The sequence below is a fragment of the Tachysurus fulvidraco genome, chromosome 15 (genome assembly GCF_022655615.1).
Source record: "Tachysurus fulvidraco isolate hzauxx_2018 chromosome 15, HZAU_PFXX_2.0, whole genome shotgun sequence".
In the NCBI taxonomy this organism is placed as follows: Eukaryota; Metazoa; Chordata; class Actinopteri; order Siluriformes; family Bagridae; genus Tachysurus; species Tachysurus fulvidraco.
In genome coordinates this window covers 23,829,901-23,852,400 of record NC_062532.1, presented here as the reverse complement: position 1 = coordinate 23,852,400, position 22,500 = coordinate 23,829,901, and the positions used below count along the sequence as shown (strand labels likewise).

General features: G+C 43.1%; 3 protein-coding genes across 5 annotated transcripts in view; all 3 read left to right on the top strand.

The window, feature by feature from the left end:
- Nucleotides 1-1,472: 1,472 nt before the first annotated feature.
- On the top strand, nucleotides 1,473-4,697 carry si:ch211-195b15.8 (probable dual specificity protein phosphatase DDB_G0281963). Of its 2 annotated transcripts, none has more exons than XM_027155744.2 (5): nucleotides 1,473-1,777; nucleotides 2,445-2,525; nucleotides 2,763-2,922; nucleotides 3,131-3,254; nucleotides 3,453-4,697. In XM_027155744.2, exons 2-5 carry the CDS (start codon nucleotides 2,445-2,447, stop codon nucleotides 4,429-4,431), a joined length of 1,344 nt encoding a protein of 447 aa, XP_027011545.2. In that variant the 5' UTR covers nucleotides 1,473-1,777; the 3' UTR covers nucleotides 4,432-4,697. The 2 variants fall into 2 exon arrangements, with proteins under 2 accessions (XP_027011545.2, XP_027011544.2); XM_027155743.2 differs by having other exon boundaries at nucleotides 1,476-1,777; nucleotides 2,442-2,525.
- Nucleotides 4,698-8,195: 3,498 nt separating this feature from the next.
- rras (RAS related) overlaps nucleotides 8,196-22,500 on the top strand; it is a 22,768-nt gene continuing 8,463 nt past the window's right edge. Inside the window, exons 1-7 of one of the 2 annotated variants that reach the window (XR_007137877.1) lie at nucleotides 8,196-8,476; nucleotides 8,798-8,891; nucleotides 11,230-11,317; nucleotides 11,898-12,000; nucleotides 12,149-12,257; nucleotides 12,657-12,775; nucleotides 13,059-13,258. Coding sequence is in view for 1 of the 2 variants with exons in the window: in XM_027155745.2 (XP_027011546.1) it covers nucleotides 8,805-8,891; nucleotides 11,230-11,317; nucleotides 11,898-12,000; nucleotides 12,149-12,257; nucleotides 12,657-12,775; nucleotides 13,059-13,146 (594 nt within the window). In the remaining variant the exon portion in view is untranslated. Of the gene's footprint in view, nucleotides 8,477-8,797; nucleotides 8,892-11,229; nucleotides 11,318-11,897; nucleotides 12,001-12,148; nucleotides 12,258-12,656; nucleotides 12,776-13,058; nucleotides 16,042-22,500 lie in introns of those variants that run through there. The other variant, XM_027155745.2, reaches the window with a different exon arrangement.
- The window catches only part of prrg2 (proline rich Gla (G-carboxyglutamic acid) 2), a 6,562-nt gene continuing 3,308 nt past the window's right edge, over nucleotides 19,247-22,500 (top strand). Inside the window, exons 1-4 of the mRNA XM_027155755.2 lie at nucleotides 19,247-19,404; nucleotides 21,710-21,855; nucleotides 21,947-22,110; nucleotides 22,199-22,232. Coding sequence (XP_027011556.2) covers nucleotides 21,762-21,855; nucleotides 21,947-22,110; nucleotides 22,199-22,232 — 292 coding nt within the window. The 5' untranslated portion in view covers nucleotides 19,247-19,404; nucleotides 21,710-21,761. The remainder of the gene's footprint in view (nucleotides 19,405-21,709; nucleotides 21,856-21,946; nucleotides 22,111-22,198; nucleotides 22,233-22,500) is intronic.

The window sequence follows — 22,500 nt, the reverse complement described above, 5'->3', positions numbered from 1 at the left end:
GTCTGTGTCTGTCCTGGGGAGGAAGGTGAAGTGCACATGAAGACAACTTTATCTGCTGCACATGTTCAACAATAACATTTATTTATTTATTTTACATGATCATTATAAATGTATATTCAATATAACTTCATAAAGTCCATGTTTACCCCTAGATTTGTCCATCAGCCAGATGTTCAGCATTTAACGTTTTCTTACTTACTTTATGGCCCAGAGCTATAAATGTAATAAGTGTCTAGTTCGACATGATCACACGTTTTTGTGTCAGTACAGGAACATAAAACCAGATGTTTGTCAGGACGGGAGCTCCTTAATGTTCTCTATGCATGTCTCTGTGTGCCAAACGTCTGTAGATGTCATTTTAATGTAAGCTACTATACTGTACACACTCTGCTGTGGCTGTACTGTACAATTTAGCTGACTAGCTCCAATACAGGGTTGTTTTTGTTTTGTTTTTAGTTTTAAATGCTAAGGAACGGAGTCAGAAGAAAGCACATGCTATGTAGATAATGATGGATCATACAGATCTGAGTGTCACCTGTACAACAACCTTTAGATGCAGCAAAAGTAAAGATATAACAAGGTTGTGCTGGAGCATTTGTGTTTAGAACAGAAAAAGAATGTCCTGGGATTAGATCCAGCAGTACCTGGATGGAGGCTTTCATCGCTCCAATCCCAAAGACACACGTGCAGGCCGGTCATAATCAGTTTGTGGTGAAGTAAACGCTGTAGAAAAATAAACGTGAGTTCTAGTGATGTGTCGTTCGCTAACGAGTCGGTTAACATCTACAGTCGGTATATTAATATGAGCTGCTCGGGAGCCGAATAGGGATGTGATAGTGTTTAAGGTGTTGGGCTACTGACAGGTTGTGAGTTCGAATCCCAGGTCCAACAAGCTCCCACTGATGGGCCCCTGAGCAAGGCCCCTAAGCCTTACTTACTCAGTTGTATAAATTAAAATAAAAAAGTGTCACACAGAATAAGAGTCTGCTCAATGCTGTAAATGTTAAAAGGTCGACTCTTATTTTAGAGCTGAGACAAATGTGTCTCATTAAAACACAATAAATGTCCTGAACACAGTCACTAACTGCTTTTACTTTCATAAATATTCGGTTTCCTTTAAAAAGCTTTTCTTATAATAAGTATAATAAACTTTATATACTGCTCCACCACAGCAGCTCACAGACAAAGTGCAGGAATTACAGACTTTTATATAAAACTATATAAAATAAATAAATGATATTAAAAATGTAATAGTTTTATATTCAACTTTTCTTTCTTCCTGTTTTAATATAATATCATTTTAATGAACAAAAAACACGGAATTATCGAATAAAAATCATTTGTTTCTGATTGAATTTCAGCTCTGAATCATTAACAACCAAAAACACGAAGCGTTTTATTTTATTTGATAACGTCCCACTTCTTTAGGGAGTCACTGCGCATGCGCGAACTTCTGTTCACTACAACGCTCCAAAGGGGAAAAACGCCGAGGTGGAGGAAACCAGAGCGCGCGCGCGTGCCCGTGAGCAGCTCTCGTAGCTGATTGGCTGCAGATGACATCACTGCATTGAGCTATTCTTAGCGCCTGGAATAAGGATTACGTCATGTTTTCCTGCTGGGTCTCGAGCAGGTATTAGATCTCCGACTAAAGCACCGAGGCACCAGAACACAACACACCGAGACCCAGGACACACGTTACTACGCGTTATTACGCGTCTGTCAGCACTGAACTCTTAATCAGACTGGACTTTTATCAGCATTTTACTGCACTTCTCTGGTGAGTAGTGTGTGTGTGTGTGTGTGTGTGTGTGTGTGTGTGTGTGTGTGTGTGTGTGTGTGTGTGTGTGTGTGCTGCATGCACACAATAGCACAGTTACCGTTTGTGTAAATAAACATTAATGCAGCAACAATGCAAAGAAAATAAAGCTAAATTTGTAATAATATGTGTATAGCGATGTGCTGCACATCTGTGTGTTTTGCATGTGAACCCTGCTTGTGTGTTAGATTAGATTACATTAAATTAGATTAGATTAGATTACATTAGATTAGATTAGATTACATTAGATTAGATTCAACTTTATTGTCATTACACATGTACAAGGCAACTAAATGCAGTTTAGGTCTAACAGAGTGCAATAGCAGTAAGTGCAGGATATACAGTGTTTATATGAGTTAAATAAAGAAAATAAGTAAAATGGTCATATGGAGTAATTTACAGATGTGTGTGTGTGTGTGTGTGTGTGTGTGTGTGTGTGTGTGTGTGTGTGTGTGTGCACGCTATGAACATAATATACAGATGGCTATTACTATAACATGACCTGTGTACTATGAACATAATTTATTGCTGATGTGGTGTATGATGTTGTGGTGAATCTCTCTCTCTCTCTCTCTCTCTCTCTCTCTCTTTCTCCATGCCTGTCTGTCTGTCTGTCTCGGTGTAGAAGATGGTGTTCCAGTCGGAGCAAGCACCGCTCTCTCGCATCCTGCCACAGCTTTACCTGGGAGCAGAGAGTGATGTCACTCAGGTCAGTATCTCTCTCTCTCTCTGTCTCTCTCTGTCTCTGTGTGTGTGTCTCTCTCTCTCTCTCTCTCTCTCTCTCTCTCTCTCTCTCTCTCTCTCTCTCTCTCTCTATAACTATGATTATCATATAACTATGATTGTGCACATCGATGTGTTTGTGTCTTTATTTGTTTAAACACGTCTGATGAACATCCTCTGTGTTTTCTCTCTCTTTCCTATCGTCCTGCTGCCCTTTAAACAGGACTGTCTGTCTGCTCGGGGGATTTCATATGTGCTGAGTGTGAGCCGCTGCTGCCCCCAGCCCTCGTTCTTGCCCCAGTCCCAGTACCTGCGCATCCCCATAGATGACTCTCTGAGGGATGACCTGCTCCCATGGATCCCTCAGGCCCTGCGCTTCATCGGTGAGCAAACACGACCCACAATGCACTGCAGCTGCATGACATCATTTTCCCAGCGGAGAACTGTGTGTGCTGTAACATGCTGTTCAGAAAAACATGTACGGTTATGAGTGTGTGCTGTGATTCAGATCATCACATGGTGCTACCTCAGCGTCTCGCTCAGGCCCTATAACGAGAGTGCACTTATGAAGCCGCTGTGTTTGTGTTCCAGATGGCGCCATGTCTCTCGGCTGCTCGGTCATCGTACACTGCGCTGCAGGAATCTCCCGCTCTCCAGCTCTCGCTGTGGCTTACATCATGCACAGCCTGGAGATGGATCTGGACCACGCTTACAGGTAAGTCAGGAGTTCTGTTGTCAGTCATGTGTGTCCTCGGAATATGATTTTTAGTTTAAAATGTGGAAAACAACGGCGACTGTTAGAAAGAGAAGGCAAACACTATGAGAATTAGTGAGTCTAACTTAAACTCAACTCAACTTAACGTTGAAAAGTATAAAATGCAACCTAACAGAGATGTTTTTTTTATTGGTGCAGGTTTGTGAAAGAGCGCAGACCCACAATTTCCCCCAACTTTAACTTCCTCGGTCAGCTCCAGCTGTTCCAGCACACACTTCCTCTGAAGAGCAGTAACACACACTCACACACTCTGCAGCCACTCACATCTCCTGACATGTGCACACAGACCACCGATAGGAGCTTCTCCACAATTCTTCTAACACAGGATGGTTATGATGTCATTAAAGGACTCGAAACCGACACCAAAGAGAACATCCAGCGTTCCAGCACCATGATCCAGTCCGGGTTCACATTAGCTCTCTCCGACAACCTCAGAACTCTGACGCTCAGCGCAGAGCATGTGGAGCTGCAGAAACAAACCAACACTGAGCCTGAGCCTCACACACACACACACACCCACACACACACTACAACACCACAAAAACCTACACACCTACACATCCAATCACTCTCAGAGAAGCGGAAAAGCCTCACTCTGTCTCTGACTCCGCTCGGCCTTGCTGCAGCCACACACACTGACCAGCAGAGGGAGACAGCATTCACGGATTCGTGCCAGAACGAGCCCTGCAGCTCTTCCACTGTCCTCAAGGGGGAGGCAGGAGACCTGGAGAAAGAACCAAACCATTTGACGAGCAAAGGAACATCAGTGAGATGCAGCAGGACACAGAAAAGAAGGAACCAGGAGAAGAACAGCTTCCTCCTGAAAGAAGGGCAAGAAACGGTGAAGTCAGGGCCTCAGAGAAGAGAGCGAGGCAGGAGGACGGTGCAGTCACACACACGGAACATGTGTGTTTCAACTCACCAGCAGCAGGAGGTGACAGGAAGAGAGCTCTCAGGTTGTGCTGTGGAGGCCGTGGAGCTGATGGATGGAGGTCCAGTGTCACCAATTCACCTCACTATCAACAGATTGCTGGGCTGGGGGGAGCGCTTACTTCTCGGGGTTCTCCTCGGACCTCACGTCAAGGTGGGCCATGCCGCCTTGCCCTACAGGTGCTGAACACTGTGTGAGTGTGTCTCTGCTTCCACAGGACTGCATGGAGATCTTTCATTTTAGTCCAATGCTTTGTCATAAAACTTAACCGTTGTGGTTTGTTCAGCTGCACTGAGAGGAAATACGACTGAAGACACGCAGCCAAGTTCTTATTTATTGGGTTATGGATTATTGTTATATTTATAAACAGATATTTTGAGGCTGATTTACTGGTTTAGGGCTGGGATTGTACTGAGACACAGTGTTCATTAAAGAAAACATATTTTACATTTCTCTTTCTCATATTGTGTATTTTTGTATTAAATCTTTTATATAATTACAAACTGCAATATTTCACTGGTAAAGACACACAAAGACATTACATCACTGTTTATTACATCATCCTGGTGAACACAGAAAGATTCAGGCTTAAAGACCTGCTTTAAATTCTGTTAGACCACCGTGGAGCTGCTGAGGTCTGCAGCTGGGGATTAATTCTCTAACAGCAGCTGCACAGTTTTATTTATAATTAACACACGTGGCTTTGTTTGGTTTTCTCATTAACTCGAAGAACCTCAGTTTGTAGCTGATATGTGAGTGACGACAGGAAACTGACTGGTTCTGGGTGAGAACAGTAACTCACACTGTCCAGTTTGTCACACTGCCCTGTATATTTACAGCAACACACACACACACACACACACACACACAGAGATACACACAAACACACACACGCACAGATACACATACACACACAGAGAGAGATACACACACACAGATACACAAACACACACAGATACACACACACAAACGGATACACATACACACACAGATACACACACAAACACACAGATACACAAACACACACAGATACACAAACACACAGATACACACACAAACACACAGATATACACACAAACACACAGATATACACACAGATACACACACAGATACACACACACAGAGATACACACAAACACACACAGATACACACACACAGATACACACAAACACACACACACACACACAGTGTTTCTCACACGTCATGTTCATGTCATTACGTACATTTTTGTGTCTCTACATTTCTTTCTTCAGTTTCACACTGAAACCTGATTTAATGTCATGACCTGGACACAAGGTCATGTTTAAAGTTTAAACTTTGAGAAGTAAAATTTTCCTGCACAATTGTTTCTGAAAAAGTGAATAAGCAGAAAGTAAAGGCTGAAAGTCACAGTGCTGTTTTAATTAAACTCTCAAACCTTATAGAGGGAAGGAAATATATTGCGCATGATGTATTTGGGTTTGGCCGAGAGTTCTCTGACAAATCTTTCACTACGCCCAAATTAGTCATTTCCGGCAGGGAGACGGAGCCTGCAGGAGGATTTTACACTATTAGCCTCCTTGTTCTCCTGTAAAGTGATTATTTCAGCTGAAATACAGAAATCTGGTCCTGTCACTGAAAACTGCGGCAGGAAACATGGATCTCTGTTTGGTGCATTAGCGATGATTTAAAGCACAGTTCCATAATAAACAATAAACTTCTCATTTTACATCTTACTAAAAACAGGCATGAGGTGTGAATCGTTGCTCTGCTGAGACTTGGCAATGATTAGCTTTATATCAGGGTTTAATCTCAGTTTCTAATGACTTTAAAAAGAGTAACATGGCTGAGATGGAATGAACAAACAGACACAACATGGTGAAGTGACATTTACATTTCCAGCATGTGACACATTCTCTTATCCAGAGCCACGTACAGAAGTGTTTAAGTCTCTATCATTAACTCTGAGTCAGGATACAGACTGAAGACACCATGGGACTAAATCACACACACATAAGTGACAGCAGGTAAAGTTCAGAACATTGAGTGATGATGAAGTTTGTGGGAGTGAAGATTAGATACATCACGTGGTTACTGTGTGTGTTGTGTAACTGGATCATGTGATTTTTATTCCAGAGGATTTACTCTAAATGTGATGTTTAAACAAACTCATGTTTTCTTTCTCCGTGTTTTTTCTCTAACAGTACAGTTTCTCTACGTGTAAATATGGGGCTGATTAACCCTTTAGTACTGTTTTAACCCTTTAGTACTGTTTTAACCCTTTAGTACTGTTTTAACCCTTTAGTACTGCTCTCACCCTTTAGTACTGTTTTAACCCTTTAGTACTGTTTTAACCCTTTAGTACGGTACCAGGTTTTTATTTGGTTCTCGATGCTGATGACCGTTTGGATCGCATTAGTAACGGGGTTCTGAGCGCGAGCTCGTGTGTGAACACATGCGCTGGTCCGCGTGGCCTAATATGGAAAGATCGACGTTCGCGACCTGCTCCGCCTTCCGGAAGTGAACACTTTAAATAGCCTAGAGTAACACACACACACACACACACACACACACACACACACACACACACACACACACACACACACACACACACACACACACACACACCGGCCCACCCCAAAAATTTTATTCCATCATCATCATTATTAATATTCTTAATAATAATAATAATAATAATAATAATAATAATTTCTTTTTTTATATCCTATCCCGCTAATAAACTCACAGAAATATGAGAGCTATAAAGACCCTGATAAGAGAAATACTCTTATATACTGAACACAAACTCCTCCTGTGTGTGTGTGTGTGTGTGTGTGTGTGTGTGTGTGTGTGTGTGTGTGTGTGTGTGTGTGTGTGTGTGTGTGTGTGTGTGTGTGTGTGTGTGTGTGTCAGGAGACACTCCCGAGCTGTTCCTCTGAAACAGTGGGCTGGGGATGTGTTGCCAGATCCACAGGATCCCCCGTTATTAGCACCTGTTAAGACCACGCGGAACTTGAGCACTTTGTGTTGTACAGAATAAATAGGTGACGGTTAATGAGCGCTGGACGTCATTATTAAACTAAATCTGTTAGTGACAATAATATCTGTATGTATGATTATAGAAACCCACAGTGATGGATGTGACGCAGAGTTAACACGTTTATTTATAGATGACGTCACGCTTAAGAGCCGTGAATATAAAGTGATGGATATGGAGTGATGTAAATAAAGATGGAGTGATGTAAATAAAGATGGAGTAATGTAAATAAATAGGGAGTGATGTAAATAAATAGGGAGTGATGTAAATAAAGATGGAGTAATGTAAATAAATAGGGAGTAATGTAAATAAAGATGGAGTAATGTAAATAAAGATGGAGTGATGTAAATAAAGATGGAGTGATGTAAACAAAGATGGAGTAATGTAAATAAAGATGGAGTAATGTAAATAAATAGGGAGTAATGTAAATAAAGATGGAGTAATGTAAATAAATAGGGAGTAATGTAAATAAATAGGGAGTAATGTAAATAAAGATGGAGTGATGTAAATAAAGATGGAGTGATGTAAATAAAGATGGAGTAATGTAAATAAACAGGGAGTGATGTAAATAAAGATGGAGTAATGTAAATAAAGATGGAGTGATGGAGTGATGTAAATAAAGATGGAGTGATGGAGTGATGTAAATAAAGATGGAGTGATGGAGTGATGTAAATAAATATGGAGTGATGGAGTGATGTAAACAAAGATGGAGTGATGGAGTGATGTAAATAAATATGGAGTGATGGAGTGATGTAAACAAAGATGGAGTGATGGAGTGATGTAAATGAACAGTCTGAAGTGTTTAGAGTTTATATTTAATTTCTATACACGGACATACTGACTGTTCTACAGGTCGTGTTACAGCAGTGAGTTTGGGGGGAAATATTTATGTATCAGTAGGAAAATCTGGCAACCCAGAAGAGAAAGAACAAAGTCGCCTCTGGCCACGAAAAAGGGAGAGAGAGAGAGAGAGAGAGAGAGAGAGAGAGAGAGAGAGAGAGAGAGAGAGCTTGATTTTGTACCGAGGACAAATCAGTAAAACAGAAGAAGACATTCCTACAGTCCGGATGATTAAGATGATTTATTCCTCGGTGTGATCTGAGGAGAAAGTGAGCGGCTTTGAGGAAGTTGATGCGCTCGAGCCTGTTTACTTCCTCACTATAAGTTTAAACTCGACAGAAGCTAAGCGGCTAATTTAGTCCAGGCGTGAAAAGGTAACGCTTACACTATTTACACTGAGTTTACACACGGTCTTAATGTAGCACATTTACACACACACACACACACACACACACACACACACACGCACACACACACACACACACAAATCTAGCGATGAAGCTAAAATACAGACATATTGAGCTCACGGTGCTAACAGGCTAATGTGAGGAGAAGTCATTAAAAACACACTTCATATAACTTCATGTGTTAATACTGAGGAACCGAACGATGGATATTTTGACCTGTTTGATTTATTACTAACTTTATTACTTGTTTATTGTGTTTTAATGAAACTTTGTCTTTTCTTTCCTGAGCTGAAGCATGACGTCAGAAGAGGAGCGATACAAACTGGTGGTGGTGGGAGGAGGAGGTGTGGGTAAGAGTGCCCTCACTATACAGTTTATCCAGGTAATGTATACACACACATACACACACATAAATACACACACTCTCACATACACACTCACACACACTCACATATACACACACATACACACACATAAACACTCACTCACTCACTCACACACACTCTCACATACACTCACATACACATACACACACATACTCACTCACATACACACATATACATACAAATGCGCACATACACACTCACTCACATACACATACATACACTCACATACACACAAACACTCACTCACATACACATACATACACACATATACATACAAATGCACACACACGCACATACATGCGCACACACACGCACATACATGCGCACACACACGCACATACATGCGCACACACACGCACATACATGCGCACACACACGCACATACATGCGCACACACACGCACACACACGCACACACACGCACATACATGCGCACACACACGCACATACATGCGCACACACACGCACATACATGCGCACACACACGCACACACACGCACACACACACACGCACATACATGCGCACACACACGCACATACATGCGCACACACACGCACATACATGCGCACATGCACGCACACACACACGCACATACACGCTCACACACACGCACATACATGCACACACACACGCACGCACATACATGCACACACACGCACACACACGCACATACATACACATACATGCACACATACACACATGCGCACACACACGTATACAGTACACACACAAACACGTACACATGCACATATACATACACACATATACATACAAATGCGCACACACACATGCATACACACATATACACACACATACATACAAATGCACACACGCACATACATGCATACACACAAACGCATGCACATACATACATTCACACACACACACACATACATATACACACTGACAGTGAACACTCGTGTACATGTACGGTGGACATCCAGTTTGATTTGTTTACAAGTCCCTGTGAATGAGTTGTTGCCATAGAAACGATAAGGGGAGCCTGTGCATTAATATAGATAAAGCTGTGATGTGCAGCTGCTCTACCGTTAGAATTAATCACCAGCTGACCAATCAGATCACCAGCTGACCAATCAGATCACCAGCTGACCAATCAGATCACCAGCTGACCAATCAGATCACCAGCTGACCAATCAGATCACCAGCTGACCAATCAGATCACCAGCTGACCAATCAGATCCAGTTACCTGATATATCCTTACAAGAAGATTTTTATGAATTTGATGTTTGAAGGAAACTCGGGTAAGGAGGTGAGGATGTGTGTGTTAATGAGCCACTGATGACTCCGGTGTGTTCTAGCAGTCCCACAGAACCCAAATTTTTTGGCAGATTTTACACTCAAATATTAAGAAAATCCACTTTTAATATTTGAAGTGTAAGAGTTTCACGTGCTGCTAGCTAACGTGTGTGTCAGTGTTTGTGCAGTAACATGTGAGTGATGACGGAGTACCAAAGACGCCTGCAGTATGTTCAGGAAAGTATATTGTACTGGAACTGATCACGATTCATACTGAAACACAATTTTCTCAAATGATAATTCTGTCCTAACCGGATCTGAACCTGTAACTTTAAGGAACTAAGATTTTCACTTCATCAGCCGTGGTACATAAAACACAGCGCTTACAGTCACCGCTCGTTCATGTCCCTTGTGTTACAGCAGAGGACAGTAAACACACACACTGTGTTGAACAGACGATGATGTCTATAGTCCTGTCCAAAATCATCAATAACATCGGGCAAAAAGCGGTGGAAGCTTTTTTTAGTGTCTTTATTTCTGTCGTTTTTGTCTTTCTTGTCCTCTTTCTTATCTGTCCCCATTTCGGTTTGCTTGGTTTCGTTTTTATATCGATTTACTTCCTTTTCTTGTTTTTTTAAACATTGTTTTAATAAATTTTCTGCATAAGTTTCTGTAACAAATCTGTAATCAGTTTAACGCCAAAAGAAGCTGTTTTGATACAGATCGTGAAGGCATCGTTACATCTAAAGGAAATGCATTGCGATATCATCATCATCATCATCATCATCATCACATTGTGCAGTACTAGAACGTTTGCGTGTTTTAATTCTGTGTTAAATCTCAGCAGAAATATTTCTAAAATCATACACACTCTGCTCTTTGGAGTGGATCTCAGATGTGTGTGTGTGTGTGTGTGTTTTGGTCAAGTGTGAGCGTCAGTTTGTGATGGCTGAGAATGTTGTAGAAGGTGTGTCTTGTGGACATGTCTTCTCATGCCTGAGCCCTGCAGCCTGTTGGTGTGAGAGGTACGACATACCAAACAAACTCTAACTCTGAATCTGTTCCTCATCACACAGTCGTACTTCGTGTCTGACTACGACCCGACCATCGAGGACTCGTACACCAAAATCTGCACCGTGGATGGGAAGGAGACCCGATTAGACAGTATGTTGGTGCTGTTCACGTGTGTGTGTGTTTGTGTGTGTGTGTGGACCGTAACTCATTGAAGTCACTGTAAACTTTAAAATAAAAAACAGTGCACTCCCTAAAGCTAAATATCTTATTGAGGTATAAATAAAACTGTTACACGGAGTCTTCAGGAGTGACTTTTGTGACGTCACTAAAACACATCATTCAGATGAGCAGGAAATTACGTTCATGTGTAACTAGTGAATGTTCGTAATGAAACAAAGGCGCTCGTGAGGTAACGTCCAATTAGTTTCTGAGAGAAAACTAAATCTGAAAGGATATAAATCACACTTATGTCCATCTCAGCAATGAGCTAAGTTTGCTGATGCTAGAAATATCAGAGTTTCAGGGATGTTCGAAGGAATAATTTACACAATTGTCTTTAATTTACATATTCAGACATAAATGTGTTTTTGTTCCTTTTTATTGTTGTTTAGTGACTTTTATAGTAACGCATCATATCGTTTCTCAGTCACTGTCGGTATTGACACAATCTTCAGTCCATGTAGTTTTAGTGACTTTAATAAATGACTTTGTGTGTGTGTGTGTGTGTTAGTACTGGACACAGCAGGTCAGGAAGAGTTTGGGGCGATGAGAGAGCAGTACATGCGATCTGGAGAAGGCTTCTTACTGGTGTTTGCTCTGAATGACATTGGAAGGTAAGTGTGTGTGTAAACATGTGTGTAGCAGAGCCTTTGGGGTCAGTGTGTTTGGGGCATGTTTGGTGTCCTATAAGCTCGTCTCTTTGGTCTCAGAGGTTCCTCTCCTGTGCTTCAGCTCTGATCTGTTCTCATCGCTCCTTTACAGCTACAATGAAATCCAGAAGTTTCACACTCAGATCCTGAGGGTAAAAGATCGAGATGATTTCCCCATGGTCCTCGTCGGCAACAAGTCTGATCTGGAGCATCAGAGAGTGGTAAAGGCTCCATCACACCGACATCACTGCAGTTCGAGAAGTCATGAGATTTGGGCAGTAAACAGTAGCCTGAGTCTTATAGGGCCACAGTGTACATCACATGGAGGTGTAGTGAACTCTCTGACATGGTAGCTGTGATTAGTCGTCACTAAAGATCCAACAGTTTCACTCCAGTCTTATTTCTCTTTCCTTATTCTCATTATAAATATGCTGTGAAACAAGCAGTTCTTCCTCTCCTTTGTGTCCTGTTGTTTATGTACTTTCACCAACTCAACCTAGTCGATACAGATGTGGCTATAAACACAGTAATCATCATATCTCATGACACACTATAACAAGGTCATTCCTACTGGTCTGGGTGTTGGTGTGACTGCACGATAACTCTGTTGTCACATCCAGGTTTCCAGAGAAGACGCCATGTCTTTTGCCAAAGAAAACCGGATCCACTACATGGAGTCGTCAGCGAAGAACCGCTACAACGTGGATGAAGCTTTTCTGGAGGTGGTGCGAGCAATAAGGTCAGAGTCCTAACAGCCGCCTGGGTTACAGTGGTGATGTCAGGAAGACTTGGGAAAGGAAACCAGCACTTTATATAATATAATATATAATATATTAATATATAATATAATATATAGTGTACAAACACAACATGAACAGATCACCACTTTCTCACACACTGTATAACACTGTTGGTATTTAATAATATAGTTTGAAGTTAAATAACTGTGTCTGTCTCTCTCTCTCTCTGTCTCTCTCTCTCTCTCTCTCTCTCTCTCTCTCTCTCTCTTGTTTCACATGTAGAAAGTTTCAGGAGACAGAAAGTCCTCCTCAGCTTGCGAATCACGCCAGGAAGCAGAAGAGCGGCGGGTGTCCCTGCACCATCCTCTGATCGCCTTTACACTGTCGCCATGGAGATTGATGCCCCCACCCACAATGTCTGGTGCCATGTGTGTGTCTGTGTGTGTGTGTGTGTGTGTGTGTGTGTGTGTGTGTGTGTGTGTGTGCACGCCTGCCTTATCAGCTGACGAGGAGTGAGTGAGTCAGGAGTGTGTGTGTGATTCTGTTCATACAAAAGTGTTTAAATGTGTTTATTTTTTAACCCTGCACTTTTTACATTAAGTACATTTTAAAGTGTATCCTTCTGATGTAATGTGTTAAGTTTATAGCTTTGAGCATTTCAGAGTGTGTGTTTAGCAGAAATGAACACAGCTGTACGAATATCCCGTGTGTGTGTGTGTGTGTGTGTGTGTGTGTGTGTGTGTGTGTGTGTGTGTGTGTGTGTGATCTACACACACTTTGTCTGATTAAGCTGCTTTATTATTCACTGAACATAACATTAGAAGTGTTTTTCTCACACGGTCTCTCCTGTGTGTGTTTCTCACACGGTCTCTCCTGTGTGTGTTTCTGATTAACACAGATCACAGGTTATAGCTGAGAAAAGAACAGAAATCCTGTTTACTCCAAATTTACTAATAACACAAATGTAAATGCAGCTGTTCAGTTCAATCATCAAAAGCTCAATGAGACGAAAATTTAACTTAAAACTTAAAATCGTTAATTGAAGAGTTTTGGAGACTTTTACAGCTTTATTTACACACCAACACCATAGATGTCGTCCTCAACATTTATGACGGGTTTCAGAAGCAACATTTACACTTCTGATCTCTTTGTGGTTTGGAGTAAACTGCTTTACTGTTCTTTTCTCACTGCATGGACACACACACACACACACACACACACACACACACAGAGGAGAGAGATCAGAGGAAAGCACTGTAGATTACCTTTAATTACTTGTAGTTCACGGGCTCTGTGTGAAACTCTTTAGTGTGAGCTGATCATCAGCCCCCTCACCAGGACAATCAGTGTGCACCAGGTTCATCAGGAGGCTATAAACTCCTCGCTACATTAACCTCTTGGCTTCACACACAGAACACATCTCGTGTGTTCATGCTAGCGAGCAGCAGCACATCGTTTATTTTATCCACACTTGTATGACAGTGAGCTGTGGTGTGATGTTTGCGTTGAGATGTTCTGCATATGACACATGCTTTGGTAAAGGAGCGAATAGTAAAATGTTTGTCTCAGATGGTTCCTCAGACCAGTCCTATAACATGCATGTTGTTTTGTTCCCAGCTGAAATGAGTTCCCAGCTACTGTCTGACACACAGGAAAAACCTATATAGCGGTTAGCACGTTCGCCTCATACCTCCAGGGTCGGGGGTTCGATTCCCACCTCCACCTTGTGTGTGTGGAGTTTGCATGTTCTCCTCGTGCCTCGGGGGTTTCCTCTGGGTACTTCGGTTTCCTCCCCCGGTCCAAAGACATGCATGGTAGGTTGATTGGCATCTCTGGAAAATTGTCCATAGTGTGTGTGTGTGTGTGTGTGTGAATGAGAGTGTGTGTGTGCCCTGTGATGGGTTGGCACTCCGTCCAGGGTGTATCCTGCCTCGATGCCCGATGACGCCTGAGATAGACACAGGCTCCCCGTGACCCGAGAAGTTCGGATAAGTGGTAGAGAATGCATGAATGAATGAGTGAATGGTTGGTTCCATCTTCTATGGTTTAAAATGCATATAGATCCCTTGGGAAGACGAGTAAGGCTCAGAGGGAAGTAGCAGAGATGTTTGGTGTGTACAGTGAGGGAACAGAACTACTGCAGTTAGCTGGATTCACTAATCTGAGAAGGCTCTGAGTGCATAACATCCAGTTTGTTGTGTTGAGGTTAACTAGTTAGCATAAGGAGCTATATTTACACCTACTACACTTTGTTTATGTAGGGTTTTTAATAAGAACTCTGGACATGCCCACGAGTGACACGCTTCACCTGTGTATGTAAATGTAAGGGGAAAATATGCACATTTCATGTTTGGCTCAGCATTCATTTTAATGCAGGGAAGCCGTGTGGTGTTTATTCTCTTTGTTTTTTTAATGCTAGTTGGGTTTTTACACCAAGTGAGTGTTTAAAACCAGGACATAAATATAAAACAGTTAAGAAAATCCTGCAGTGTTTTTGTCTGAACTCCTCACTGTTCGTTGTGATTTTATTCACCTGTCTGATGATCACGATGGCTTCATGGAAAATAAAGAAAGGGTTGAGGTGAAGTGATGGTATGCGAGTGAACGGCTCCGGTGTCAGATTTAATATGACCCTTAACCAAAGAACACGCAGTTAAATGATGAACTGTTTGCACACGTTTCATTAAGCAAAAGTAGTTTGACACTAAACCAGTTTTATGTATTTTTGTACTGTAAAGAAAGATGCGAGTGTGAGACAGACAGAAGGTACTCCTTTTAATGAATATGCAGAAGCCTTTGCTGTTTGTTGTACTTTTAAGAGAAACTGCTGCCACACTGCTCTTTAACCACCAGAGGGCGCTGTACACACACCGTTCACATTCAGATTAGAGTCCACGTCAAGGACTAGGTCTGTGTGTGTGTGTGTCTGTGTGTGTGTCTGTGTGTGTGTTTCCGTCTGTCTCTGTGTGTGTATGTCTCTCTGTGTGTGTGTGTGTGTGTGAGAGAGAGAGATAAACCCTCTCTCTCAGTAAATAAAATCTGTGTGTGTGTGTGTGTGTGTGTGTATGTATGTGTGTGTGTGTGTGTGTGTGTGTGTTAATGGTAAATGATATTAATGTTCCATACAGCAGAGGTCTCATTATTTCAATCATTTTAAATCAAACTCTTCAGTGGCTTCTATTGTAGAAATTGTCCACATTTTATTTTATACTTAATTGATTAAAAAACTTCTTTTGTACACAATTAAAGTAGAATTTACATAAAACTGTTGTATTTGTCTTTCTTGTGCAGGACACTTGTGGCATGTGGGGACGTGTACAGACTACACTAAAGTCTATAACAGTTCAGATCACTTCACATTAAATAACACAATTACAGCTCAAATCTGTACCGTCACACTCGTATTTATACTCGTGTTTATGACTAGTCTATTCAGAGACTGTAACTCCGCCCATGTGGGCGTGGTTTGCTGTACAGTTGCAGCTCACTAGCAGTAAACGGGAGGCGGGGCTTGTGGGAATCATTGGTCATGTGACTTTTGCTCTCGTATTGATGCTGTATTCATTGTCCGTCTCCATCAGTTATAGACATTGACATCATTTATCTTCCGTCTGCCAGAACTGCAAACTCACGGCATGTCATTGTGTGGGGTTACAGTACACAGACGTGAGACATCTGCCATAGTGAATAAACTCTTCACCGTGCTCCCTGGGGGTGTGGCCTAGTGTGTAAATGTGTGTGTCAGTCAAGTGCCAGAGGGAAACACACCAGTGTACAGAGGGAAACACACCAGTGTACAGAAGGGAAACACACCAGTGTACAGAAGGGAAACACACCAGTGTACAGGGGGAAACACACCAGTGTACAGGGGGAAACACACCAGTGTACAGAAGGGAAACACACCAGTGTACAGAAGGGAAACACACCAGTGTACAGGGGGAAACACACCAGTGTACAGAAGGGAAACACACCAGTGTACAGAAGGGAAACACACCAGTGTACAGAAGGGAAACACACCAGTGTACAGGGGGGAAACACACCAGTGTACAGAAGGGAAACACACCAGTGTACAGAAGGGAAACACACCAGTGTACAGAAGGGAAACACACCAGTGTACAGAAGGGAAACACACCAGTGTACAGGGGGAAACACACCAGTGTACAGGGGGGAAACACACCAGTGTACAGGGGGGAAACACACCAGAGGGACGATTTACAGACAGTTCATGAGGACTTCAGTTACTTTACTGTAAACAACTGAATCCTGAACCTTATATCTACATATCAGGCTTAAACAGCATTAAACATGGGTACACACATACTAAGGGCTCCATCTGATGTTCCACTGACGACACATATGCTGTGGTGCTGCACAAAGTATTGGCACCCCATCACTGATCTGTAGCATTAATAAAATGATCAGTAATTTGTTGTACAAGTGAAAATCAACAATATATTTAAAAAAGAAATCAGAAAACATCTAAATATTAGATTAGATTCAACTTTAATTTTATGTACAAGACAATGAAATGCAGTTTGGCATCAAACCAGAAGTGCAATAAGCAGCATGTGTACAGTATTTACATTATAATACACAGATGAATACGCTATAGACATGATATACAGGGTGTTATATATTATATAGACGTAATATACAGGTGCTATAGGTGTAATATACAGGGTTTGATTCAGTCACCAGGACACAGAGTTCAGTAGACAGCCATTGGGAAAAAAGTCTACTCAGTCTACTGGTTTTTGTCCGGAGGCTTCTGAAGCTCCTACCGAAGGGAAGGGGACGAACAGACCATGTGCAGGGTGAGAGGAGGCTTTAAGGAGGCTGTGAGCTCGACTCAGACGGTGTTTCCTTTGGATGTAAATATGTTAATATATAAAACTGATTCTGATTCATTTGGAAAGAAAGCAGTCAAATGAAAGGATTTACGTGGTGTGCTTGAATAATTCTAATAAGCAGCAAATATCTTTTCTAGCAATTAACATAAATTTACTTAATAAGTAACAAAAAGAAAAAGAACAGCAGTCTTATGACAGCATTAGATTTAACTCACAACTTCACTATCATTAGATTTAACTCATTTCACAACTTAGTGTTCGGAGCTGACCAATAAACCCTGCACTCCTTCACTCTAGTCTCAGACTAATTTCCTATTGGTCAGCAAACTGGTCCTCAACCAATTAGAACAGAGCGGCATGAAACACAACCAATCAGAATCACAGCACAAAACCAACACTGACTTTACCCTGGTGACAGAGAGAGGGGGGTGGGGTGGGGGTGGGGGTGTTCCAGTGTGAGCTGCATCTTGCTTTCAATGGGATGATAAAACACACTGAAATGTATTTAAAGGAGTTTATTAAACACACGAACAGATTGTTTTATCCAAATGAGTTAAGTTTGAATGTTGAATTTTTCTTTATCGCTAAATTCACAATAAAAATATTCTATTAAAAAATGACCAGTTTTCATGATAAATTAGCAAGAAATCAATCAGTAATGAAGCAGATGATGGAGTGATGAAGCTCATTAACACTCAGAGGTTGATTATTTCCCTTTATCAGCATGTCCCTTTTATTGATCTTCTTCTCTACAGTAATTTACCAACAACTACTTTTTTTTTAAATGAAAGAATAACTCGTGTTTTTCCTGATAATATTTACATCATGGAGCGTCTGTGAAAGTTGATCCCTTGCTTTATATCAGCTAGAATCAGTCGCTCGTCTTTGTGTAAAAATGCAGCTTGATGTTGTTGTTCACAAGAAACCACAAAGAAGTGTAAACTCCTGAGGCTGTACATGTGACTGTTACACAGTGCTGACACTGGAGACTCCTTCACCACATCACACACACACACACACACACACACACACACACACACACACACACACACACACACACACACACACACACACCTCACAGGAAACTTCACATCAACAATTTTAAAAATTAATTTTATTATCAATACTACAGTGGTTGCTATAGAAACAGCAACATCTCAGTGCGAGTGCATTATATAAATCTGGGATGTGCAGCTGCTCTACTGTCAGAGCTGCTGTTAGAGAATTAATCATTGTGTTGAGACTCCAAGCCATCTTTAGTCCTAGGTTTGATCATTAAGACGTTAAATAATGTAGGCTGTTAATACACACACACACACACGCACACACAGAGTTTAAGTATGTATATGTTTTACATATTGAGGCCCATGCCGAGTTAAAGGGATCTGAATGATTAGTGTTTATAAGTGTAAAGTGTGATAAAGCAGTGTTCAGTGTGTAGATTAATAACTCAACCTTCTTCTGAGTGAGAATTAAATGAGAATCTTTAATGTGAGAGCTTTTGCTCTGTTGTGTGTTTTATTCAGCAGTGTGTTTATTTACCTGGGGAACTCCTCTAGCTGGTATGCAGTTTAACAGGTTCTCCTGCTATTCTTTCACACATTTGTTCCTGAGCTACAGGTGAACGTGTTTATCGGATCAGAAATGAGTCTGACTGATGAATCAGGTCTGTGAAACTGCTCGGATTCTCCTTTTGGATCTTAAAAACCCGGGTTTTAGCGGAGAGACGGAGGATCTGCAGACCAGATCACACACTTCATTCCGATTTCAGTTCACTGGTGAGCCCAGAATTACCCACATTACTCACTTAATCAAGCTGAACACACTGAAGCCCGGGGGGTGTGTTTTAAAAACACCGGTGTGAGGTGTGTATGGTGTGAGGTGTGTATGGTGTGTATGGTGTGTGGGGTGTTTATGGTGTGAGGTGTGTATGGTGTGTATGGTGTGTGGGGTGTTTATGGTGTGAGGTGTGTATGGTGTGTATGGTGTGTATGGTGTGTGGGGTGTTTATGGTGTGTATGGTGTGTATGGTGTGTACGGTGTGTATGGTGTGTATGGTGTGAGGTGTGTATGGTGTGTATGGTGTGTGGGGTGTTTATGGTGTGTATGGTGTGTATGGTGTGTACGGTGTGTATGGTGTGTATGGTGTGAGGTGTGTATGGTGTGTATGGTGTGTGGGGTGTTTATGGTGTGTATGGTGTGTATGGTGTGTACGGTGTGTATGGTGTGTATGGTGTGAGGTGTGTATGGTGTGTATGGTGTGTATGGTGTGAGGTGTGTATGGTGTGTATGGTGTGTATGGTGTGTGAGGTGTGTGTGGTGTGTATGGTGTGTATGGTGTGTATGGTGTGTATGGTGTGAGGTGTGTATGGTGTGTGAGGTGTGTGAGGTGTGTATGGTGTGTATGGTGTGTCTGGTGTGAGGTGTGTGAGGTGTGTTTGGTGTGTTTGGTGTGTGTGTTGTGTATGGTGTGTATGGTGTGTATGGTGTGTGCGGTGTGTCTGGTGTGTCTGGTGTGTGTGGTGTGGCGGTGTGTCTGGTGTGCGGTGTGTCTGGTGTGTGCCGGTGTGTCTGGTGTGTCTGGTGTGTCTGGTGTGGTGCGGTGTGTCTGGTGTGCGGTGTGTCTGGTGTGTGCGGTGTGTCTGGTGTGTCTGGTGTGTGCGCTGTGTGCGCTGGGTGGCGGTGTGTCTGGTGTGCGGTGTGTCTGGTGTGTCTGGTGTGTGCGCTGTGTGCGCTGTGTGCGGTGTGTCTGGTGTGTCTGGTGTGTGCGGTGTGTCTGGTGTGTGTGGTGTGTCTGGTGTGCGGTGTGTCCTGGTGTGTCTGGTGTGCGCGGTGTGTCTGGTGTGTCTGGGTGTGTCTGGTGTGTGCGCTGTGTGCGGTGTTCTGGTGTGCGGGTGTGTCTGGTGTGTCTGGTGTGTCTGGTGTGCGGTGTGTCTGGTGTGTCTGGTGTGTCTGGTGTGTGCGGTGTGTGGTGGTGTGCGGTGTGTCTGGTGTGTCTGGTGTGTCTGGTTGGCGGTGTGTCTGTGGGTGTTGCGGTGTGTGCGGTGTGTCTGGTGTGTAGCGTGTGTGTCTGGTGTGTCTGGTGTGCGGGTGTGTCTTGGTGTGCGGTGTGTCTGGTGTGTGCGGTGTGTGCGGTGTGTGAGGTGTGTCTGGTGTGTCTGGTGTGGCTGGTGTGCGGCGTGTCTGCTGTCTGCGGTGGTGTGCGGTGTGCGGTGTTGTGCCGGTGTGTGCGGTGTGCGCGGTGTGCAGGTGTGTCTGGGTGTGCGGTGTGTGCGGTGTGTGCGGTGTGTCTGGTGTGCGGTGTGTCCTGGTGTGCGGTGTGTGCGGTGTGTGCGGTGTGTGCGGTGTGTCTGGTGGTGTGCGGTGTGTGCGGTGTGTCTGGTGTGCGGTGTGTGCGGTGTGTCCTGGTGTGTGCGGTGTGTGCGGTGTGCGGTGTGTGCGGTGTGTGCGGTGTGCGCGGTGGTGTGCTGGTGTGGTGCGGTGTGTGGTGTGTGCGGTTGTGCGGTGTGTCTGGTGTGTGCGGTGTGGTGCGGTGTGCGGTGTGTGCGGTGTGCGGTGTGCGGTGTGCGGTGTGCGCTGGTGTGTGCGGTGTGCGGTGTGTCCTGAGTAGGTGGGCGGTGTGTGAGGTGTGAGGTGTGTGAGGTGTGTATGGTGTGTGAGGTGTGTGAGGTGTGTGAGGTGTGTATGGTGTGAGGTGTGAGGTGTGTGAGGTGTGTGAGGTGTGTATGGTGTGAGGTGTGTGAGGTGTGTATGGTGTGTGAGGTGTGAGGTGTGTGAGGTGTGTGAGGTGTGAGGTGTGTGAGGTGTGAGGTGTGTGAGGTGTGTGAGGTGTGTATGGTGTGTGAGGTGTGAGGTGTGTGAGGTGTGTGAGGTGTGAGGTGTGTATGGTGTGTGAGGTGTGTGAGGTGTGAGGTGTGAGGTGTGTGAGGTGTGATATTTTTCCTGCTCAGACTGTAGTAGCTCTTTAGCATCAGATGATTATGAGATGATCAGCTACATGAACATTAAACACATTTTATATTTTACTGCTTTATTTTTGGTTTATTCCTCATGTTCCCTCACATCACCTCTCTGTATCTGCAGACAGGACGTGTGGACATTGGTGACATTGTGGACATTGTGTGTAACAGATAAAATGGTGGGATTAACAGAATTGTGTGTTGGCCTGATGATGCCCGTGTTCCACCTGGCGTTAGCACGATTCATCACAACCAACAACAACAGGAACGGTGAGAGAGCTGAGAACATCAGACATGGTGATCGTTCAGGAACCTGCTGCTGTGTGTGAATCATGTTTTACCCTCTTATCCTCTGCCCCAGTGTTTCTCCACGAGACATCTGCAGACTCGTTCCTGTCTCGCTCGCTGCTCTACAACAGCTGGGACTTTGAGCTGGTCACTCCGGGGAACCTGGAGAGAGAGTGCATGGAGGAGATCTGCAATTACGAGGAGGTTAGAGAGGTGTACAAGGATGACCAAAAGACGGTGAGAGACCAGACGTGTGTGTGTCTGAGACATATTTCACATGCTTATGGATTTACAAACTTTGATGGACTTTGTGGTGTGTTTACAGGCAGCTTTTTGGAAAAACTACGTCAACAGTCACGGTAAGATTCAGACATAAACTTCACATCTCCTTTTCTCCATAAAGAACAGGAACGTCTGCTGAAAAACACACACTGAACTATTCAGTACCAAAGGTTCCTGGTTTTTCTTATCTGCTTAAGAAAGCACCAGCAGTTGCTAATGGTCTTGATGACTTCAACTTCCTGGTGGTCTGGTTTTGACTCTGAGAGCTTCACGTGTGTGTTTAAAAGAAGATGATAAAAAGTTTGACTCCAGGAAGAGGCAGAGGGGAAACCCTGCACTCCGCCT